At 50.6% G+C, this 8,223-nt stretch overlaps 1 protein-coding gene across 3 annotated transcripts in view; it reads left to right on the forward strand.

Annotated features, from left to right (window-relative positions):
• Bdh1 (3-hydroxybutyrate dehydrogenase 1) overlaps nucleotides 1-8,223 on the forward strand; it is a 35,927-nt gene that overhangs the window by 22,352 nt on the left and 5,352 nt on the right. For all 3 annotated transcript variants that reach the window (XM_021184495.2, XM_029470416.1, XM_021184492.2), the window contains 3 exons: nucleotides 704-776; nucleotides 1,672-1,782; nucleotides 3,743-3,884. In XM_021184495.2, the coding sequence (XP_021040154.1) occupies nucleotides 704-776; nucleotides 1,672-1,782; nucleotides 3,743-3,884 (326 nt within the window). The remainder of the gene's footprint in view (nucleotides 1-703; nucleotides 777-1,671; nucleotides 1,783-3,742; nucleotides 3,885-8,223) is intronic.

Consider the following 8,223-nt stretch of genomic DNA (forward strand, 5'->3'; position numbering starts at 1 on the left):
AAATCTTAAAAAAAAAAAAAAACAATTATCGGGAAGCAGCATTGAGCTTAGGGAGAGTTAAAACACTGAAATTGCAGGAGGCTTTGCTTTTAGTGTGTGTGTGTGTCTGTGTCTGTGTGTGTGTGTGTGTGTGTGTGTGTCTGTGTGTCTGTGTGTCTGTGTGTCTGTGTGTCTGTGTATACATGTGGAGGTCAGAGGACAACCTGCAGGAATCAGTGCTCTCTCCTAGCATCCCTGGGGTTCTGGTGATGAATCTCAGGCTGTCCGGCTTGACAGCAATAACCTTTACTCACTAAGCCCTCTCAGCAGCCTGCAGAAGGCTGTTTTCTGAAAGCATATGCACACTTTGATTACCCTGGAGCGCTGACCATCTGTGCACCCTGGAAAGCAGAGAGTGAACATTTCTGGAGCAGACCATGAGCCAGTCAAGTTTTGGCACAGCCTCTAGAAAAAAGTAGCCTTTGGGTTGGCTTTCTTCTCAGGAATGTCAGAGATGGCTGCTGTAATGGCTGGTGGCCTGCCCGGCTTGAGGTGGAAGCAGGGAGAGGTCTATATGCAGCAGGAGCAGTCCCCAGGGTGGGGAGAAAGTCAGAGCTACCTTAGCCTAGATGGTGGTTGAAGGCATTCCAAGGTATTTCTGCCCAGGAGTGGGGTCTGGGGAGGGATGAGGGCCTTGCATTCATGGTTTCCTCTTTTCTTACAGACACACACTGTTGTTTTATCCAGCATCCTTCAGCCCTGACACCCGTCGGACCTACGCCAGTCAGGCAGATGCGGTGAGTGGCAGCCAGCTCCCTGGGAGCCGTCAGGACATTGTGAACCACATTCTCTTTAACCCTTCTTTGAGGCCCACCATTCGTGGGGAGACCCTCTCCCCATGCACAGGGGAGAAGTAATGCCGCAATCTATCCCTCCTAGCCAGGGAGCTTGAAAGATGCCTGCTGGGAAGCTGAGAGCTAGGGGTTTAGAGTGAGGCTCTGGGGTCTCTCAGCCCCATCTGGGTTCCAGCCCTATCATTAACTGCACTGGGCGTTTCAAAAGCATCTCTTGTTTCCTCACTGGTGACATGAAATAATCACACTCTTATAGCAGTGGTTCTCAACCTGTGGGTCATGACCCCTTTGAGGAGCAGGGTTGAATGACCCTTTCCCAGGGGTCGCCTAAGACCATCAGAAAACACAGATATTTACATTATGATTCATAACAGTCACAAATTACAGTTATGAAGTAGTAACTTCATAAAATAGTTTTATGGTTGGGGATCACCTCAACCCGAGGTGCTGTATTAAAGGGTCACAGCGTTAGGAAGGTTGAGAACCACGGATCTGTGTGTTATGGTTTGGGGTGGGGGTGGTATGAGCAGAGCACCTTGCACTCAGGAAGTATGCTGCACGAGCCTGGCTTTGATGAAGATGACAAGGACAGCAAGCATCGTGGCGACTGTAGATCCGAGAGCAGGAGTCAGTTCCCACCAGTCTTGTTGGTAGCAGACTCTAGGTTGGAGCCTGGACTCCTGATTCTGAGTCTCAGTGTACCTTGGTGCTTGTGGTTCTCTAGACTGTGAGAGCCGGCTAGGAGGATGAGGCTTGGCCTAGAGGGCTGGGGGAGAGGGGCTGCCTACCCTACTGAAGGATCCTGGGTTGCTAATGTGAGTCTAACCCTCTAAAACAGGCTAGTGGCAAAGCTATCCTGATCACAGGCTGTGACTCTGGATTTGGGTTCTCATTGGCCAAGCATCTACACTCAAAAGGCTTCCTTGTATTTGCTGGCTGTTTGATGAAGGTAAGACTGAGCCGTTTTCTTCACCCTGTTCAAGCAGTCTCTCTCTCTCTCTCTCTCTCTCTCTCTTTCTGTTGTTAAAACAGCCTACACTTTTTCCACTTCAGTCTCATTTGCTCTAAGTAGCTGTTTGCTTCGTGCATGCATGCACCCACCCACCCACCTACCCAGCCACCCAGCCAGCCCTCCACCAGTCCCCACGCCCATCCATCCATTCCTCTGCCATTTATTCACTTGTCAAATGATATTGATAGGCCTGGCATTTTGCTAGATGCTATGGAATAAGACTGGTCTAAGATCCAGTGTCTTAAGGTTACCATTGCTGCAACAAAAACTGTGACCAAAAGCAAGCTATGGAACAAAGCATTTATTTTACCTACATTTCTATATCACAGTTCTCTGTAGAAAGCTGGAAACCGGGCAGGAGCCTGGAGGCAGATACTGATGCAGAGGCCATGGAGGGGCGCTGCTTACTTGCTTGCTCCTCCTGGCTTGCTCAGCCTGATTGTTTTTTATAGAACCCAGGGCCACCAGCCCAGGGGTGGTATCACTCCCGATAGGTGGACCTTCCCATATCAATCACTAAGAAAATGCCCTGTAAGCTTTCCTACAACTTGATCTTTTAAAAGGAGACATTTTCTTAGTTTGGATTCTCTCCTGTCATATGATTCTAGTTTGAGACAAGTTGACTTAAAACTAGCCAGCACACCCAGGAAGCTCTTTGTCCCCCAGAGGTAAGAGGACACCATGCATAGACACAGCCGAAGAATTGGAAGGAAATCACTCGCAAGCAAATTCAAGGACGCTCAGGGGGAGTACAGAGAAGATACTGGCTTTGACTTGACAGGGGGGCGACATTCGTTCAGAGCTGTGGAATAAATTATGCTGTCATAGATGGAGACTGGGAGAGATGACCTGACAGACAGAAGGGACAGCTCACGCATAGCTGGAGAAGTGTAGAGCTAGCTGCCTTGGGACATCTAGTGGCATTTGGGGTACATGAAGGGAGAAAGTACTAGGGCATGAAACTGCATGTGACTAGGGGACTGTCCCCAGGTCAGAGACTTCCACAACTTTGAGAACCTTTCCTTGGCTCAGTTTTCTCTTTTGGTTCTTTTCAGTTATTCCCCCCTCCCCCAACACACACACACACACACCTCAAGCCCTGGGCAGCCACTTCCACCCCCCTAAACTAGCCTTCTCTGGACGTTGCTCACACTAGACTCAGGGATGCTAGGACTTCTTACTCTGTCTTTCACATAGCACAATGTTTGTTTTTAGACAGAGTCTCTGGAGCTCTGGCTGGCCTGGAACTCACAGAAATCCATTTGTCAGCCTTCCAAGTGCTGGGATTAAGGCGTGCCCTACCACATCTGGCCTCAGCCTGTTTTTGAGGGTTCTCTATATTGCAGTATTGTGTCATAGCTCATTTTTCTGCAGATTATTAATGATCATATGAATATACTGCAGTACTTTGCTCATTTGCACCCTAGATAAACTAGGTAAAATATTTAGTTTCAATTTTTTTTATGTGTATGAATGTTTTGCCTGCATATATGTATATCACATGTGTGCCTGGTGCCTCCAGAGGCCAGAAGAGGGTGTCAGATCCCCTGGAACTGGGGTTATAGAAATAGTTATGAGCCACGATGTAGATGATAGGAACTGAACTCAAGTCCTCTGCGGGAGGAGCAGTCATGTTTAACTTCTTAGCTGTCTTTCCAGCCCCAAACTACATTTTACAACCTTGCATAAAAGTAAAAATAAACTTTCATTCAGGATATTTATTTAAAAACTGGTTGGCTTATGGCTATTTTGAATATGTGTCTGTGAACACCACATGCGTGCGTCAGTGCAAGCCTTGCAAGGGACTGGAGTCAGTCCCTATCTGGGCTGGGTCCTAAATCCAGAGCCTGCCCCAGGGAGGGACAGACAGAGGTGACTGCAGCCCTGTCTCCCCCAGGACAAAGGTGATGCTGGGGTCAAGGAACTGGACAGCTTGAAGAGTGACCGACTGAGAACCATCCAGCTCAATGTCTGCAACAGTGAAGAGGTGGAGAAGGCGGTGGAGACGATCCGCTCCAGCCTGAAAGATCCTGAGAAGGGTAAGGGCACCGGGAGACTGTGGGCTTCATCTGTGAGCCTATTCTATGGCTCCTGCTCAACGCTGCCCTTCATTTGCTGGCAACCTGGCAAAAGGCTCCTTTCATTATTGTTAAACTCTTCCTCCTGCTCAGTGAGAGGAAGTGGATTAAGTTAAGCATGCCTGTGCAGTAAGGCAGTAAAATATGACCAGAGGCAAGTCTGAAATCTGTGGAGTGACAGATGGACATACTGGTTCAGTCCAGTTCATCTAATGCTCGTTGAATGCCCACTCTGGGCCAGGCACTGGACACTGGTGGGGCCACAAGGACAGCTGAGGCACTCTCTGCCCCTGAGGACCTTACAGTTCAGTAAGTGGATTGATTTCAACCATCCCAGAGCATGGCATGGTCAGAGACTGAGTGGCAGGGGACGGGCCTGAGTCCAGTGCCGGGTATAGCAGGGATGGTAGGGTGGCAGAGAGCTAGGAAGGTCATGTTGGAAGGAGGGCAGACTGCGACGAGCAATGACAGGAAGTGCTGGGGTGTGGCAAATGGTTGATTTGGTGGTGGGAACCAATGAGGCAGGAGACTGTCTGCTTTGTGGAAGATGCTGGAGAATAAAGGGTCTGCCCTGAGGCCTGGTTGGATTCATGAAGCTCCTTCCGAAGCCCACACTGGAGTGGGGAAAGGCGGGTTAAAGGAGAATGTGGGTGGCACGCCCTGAATCTGGCGGTAGGCAGAGCTCGCTAGTGGTGCTGGGAGAGCAAAGCTGACTGGCTTGATTTGGATGTAGAGATGAAGAAGAGGCAAGAGGTGCCTGGCTTCCATAGCCGGTGTCTTCAACATTAAGAGCAAGATGAGGGAGGGGTGAGAAGATGGGGCCGATGGAGGGGGATGTCCAGAGGGGATACAAGCAGTTAGGACCTAGGGAGGATGGAGACAGACCCACATGAGTTGGGTAGAGTGCCTCCAAGCTAAAGGCACAGAAAGGTGAGCTGGTGGCCAAAAGGTCAAACGTTGCAGAGGCTCCCTGAGGAACACCTGTGTCCTCCCAGTTCTGCCTGTGTGGGGACCACTTAAGTGGAACCCAGACGCATGAAGCTGGGCTGCACAGCAGGCCCTGTGGAAAAGCCAGTCTGTGTTGTTGATCTTGGAGCTTCTTGGTAGGTCAGGCAAAGGGGGGGGGGCTTGCCTCAGCTGCACAGCTGCAGGGTGGGGGTCCAGTGAAGGGGCTGGGTGACCGGCACCTGTGTGGTATGGCTAACCAAAATTGCCAGGCTGAAAATTGCTACCTTCTCTGGGAAGGGTCTTTGCGATGGGGCTAGCTACAAAGAGGCTGTTTGTTCCTTAGGGGTCTGACACTGGTGTCCCCTCAGCAGTTCAGTGGCACCACCTGCCCTCCTAGAGGCCATGCTGGGGCCCCGTGTTCTCCAGGAGCAGCCTGTGTGTTGTGGACCCACTAAGCATCTGTTAAATAATTGACAAGGGTAGTTGATGTTTCTGGCCCATCAAGAAAAAGCAGGTTAGGTCCCACTGGGAGGATTACCAGCCACATAGATTGTCACCCTTTCGCCTGGCTACAGATGCAGAGTAGAAATGGGGGGGGGGCAGGGAGACCTGGAGGGGTCTTCTCTGATAGCACAGGAGAGGTCAACCAGGACCCAAGTTAATTCAGGAGGAAACAGAACTGGTTCTTTGCCAAAGCCAAGAAAACTGACAACACCATGGGGCTAAGCTTGACGGCTTGTCCTCAGAGCTGGGTCCAAATCGTGTCCTCACCTGGTTACTGGTGACAGGAGCATAGGCTTATCCACTCTGAGCCTCAGCTAGCCCATTCAGCTACGGCCTGGATTAGCATCTACTGTGTGAGTTAGTTATGAGGGTCAGGTGACAGCCATAAGTGCCACTCCAGGACCTGGTAGCTGTCATTCCAGCACTGGGTGACACAGTGGATCAGGAGAAGTGAAGGAGTTGGAGGAATGAACGTGATACCTTTAACAGAGCAGAGCAGACGCACTGTGGGGGCTCAGCGTGTTAGTTGTGGTCAGGGTTAGTTAGGACCGTGGAGCTCAGATGGAAGGGACCTTAGGAGGAGTTGTGGATCCATGCACCCCACGGGTACATGGGAGTTGTCTGGACATGGAGGTAAGGTTGAGGCCATTCTGGGAAAACAGCTGCCTTCCAGGCCAGCAGGAGTGTGGTTGGAGTTTGTTTAGAAGAGCAGCTGGCTAAAGATTCTGGAGAGCGACTAGGTCGATCCCCCGCAACTCAGCTCAGCAGACCTATCTTGCCGAATACTTTCCCAGGTCACACGTAATTAATCCTTATTGGATAGCAGCGCCAGATAGAAAACTTTTATTTTTAGTTAGAGCATGCACACTTGCATTTTAGGTCGTGTGATACTGCCCCACCTGAGTCAAACAGAGCCGAGGGAAAATTCCACCAACACGAAGCAGAAGAGGAGACGGTGGCAGCATTCAGGGGAGCCAGGCTGAGGAGACAATGCTGGGTGTGCCTGCTAGGGGTGGCGGCGGGTAGAACAAAGTGTAAAGTTGGCACTGGGGATACTGGGTGCCACCAACACCAAGGAGAAAGCTGATATCCATGGGGCATTAGTGGGTGATGTCTAGCTAGAGAATGGAGATGGGGCGGGGCTTAGTTGGCGGCCTCTTGGAAGTCATAGTAATATATGGTGAGCAGTGGGTGGAGGTTGGAGTCCACGGTGTGTGACTGGATAGAGGTGGGGAGGAGGGGCAGGAGGGGTGGTCTCAGAGGATAGGGTCAGGGAATAGTCTCAGAGGGCCAGCTACAGGCAGGAGCACAGCGGATGGTTAAAAGAAGGCTCTGTTGTTGTTGTTGTTGTTGTTTTCAAGACAGGGTTTCTCTGTGTATCCCTGGCTGACCTGGAACTCAGTTTGTAGACCAGGCTGGCCTCAAGATGTGTGTCACCACTTCCCAGCTCAAAAAAGGCTCTTTAGGACGCAGAGACGAGATGTTTGTAGTCATTCTCCACCCAACACACATACATTGAGTTCCTAATGCAGACCAGGTTGAAGGGCGGCTGCTGGGTCACGGGAAGAGGTTGCATTTCATATAAGGAGGGGAGGAAGGACTGAGGGCCGTGGTTGCGTGGGTTGGATGGGTTAGCCATGGCCGCTAGAGAGGCTTAAGGCTCCAGGAGGGAAGACTCAGGGAGGTCAGGAGACAGACCTGGGAGCTGTGGAGTTTCTCGGTCGCTTCTGATTTTGTGTGCTGTGCCTGAGGGTCACAGCTTTCAGCCTGAGCTGAGGGCAGGAAGCTCCAGCAGGCAGCTAGCTGCTAGGAGGAGGGTACTCTTTGGACACTTAGTTAACTAACAACTTTCTTTTCTTCATAAATGCCCTTAATTCCCCGTAATTGAAGGAGAAGGCTCCAGAGGTCAGCTGACCAAGCTTTAATTTGGGAAAGCAACTGGAGATCAATTACTCTGTCAGTTACACAAACTCCTTCCCATGATGCACTAGAGAACGAGGCCAGTTCTCACAGGTAACAAGCAGGCATCACGTCTGAAGCCCCTGCAGGGAGCACAGGGCTTTTAGTGGCAGGAGACAAAGTCCTAGGAGATCAAAGTCTGGGGAGCTCAAAGAGGCATCTCCCTGCTGTGCCCTGGGGCTCTGGCCATCCACTTCTTACACCCCAAAAACTGAACTCAAAACAAACCCCGAAAAAAAAAAGACCTAATAACCCCTTGGCTCAGGTTCAGCTCTGCCTCTGAATTAATGATGAGACTTAAATCTGTCTTTTCCTTTGACAGCTTTGGTTTCTCTTGCTGTTAACAGACAAAATAAACTCCAAGAACTTTCCAGAACCAATGTTGTCTGGACCTACAAAAGCCAGCTGTCCCTTAGCTGCTTTTGTTATAAAACAGCCAACTGGATCATGCCGTGAGAACTGGCATCTCCTCATATCCTCGGAGCCTGTACCTTTACACAGTCCTCCAGAGAGGGGAAGAAGAGAGATGCTGGCAAATAGGCTACTGAGTCAAGGGCCCTTAAAAATGTGACCAGCAGCAAACAACAGTATGCTCAGAGGAGGGACATGGGAGAAGAGAGAATTGTTAAGAGTCCCAAGGTGGAGAGGGGTGGGGCCTGACTATGAACAAGGCTTGGCAGCAGAGCCCATAACCTAATGGGTGACCTTGGAGTTTTGTGGCCTTCTGTGAGCCTGGCTTGGGAAATTCCTGAGGTTTCCCTGGCTGCTGGCAAGAGGACAGATAGAAACAATAGCTAACTAGTGACTAGGTGCAGGCTGCGGACTTTAGCTAACTGGTGACTAGGTGCAGGCTGTGGACTTTAGCTGACTGGTGACTAGGTGCAGGCTG

Source organism: Mus caroli, chromosome 16 (genome assembly GCF_900094665.2).
Source record: "Mus caroli chromosome 16, CAROLI_EIJ_v1.1, whole genome shotgun sequence".
Classification (NCBI taxonomy): Eukaryota; Metazoa; Chordata; class Mammalia; order Rodentia; family Muridae; genus Mus; species Mus caroli.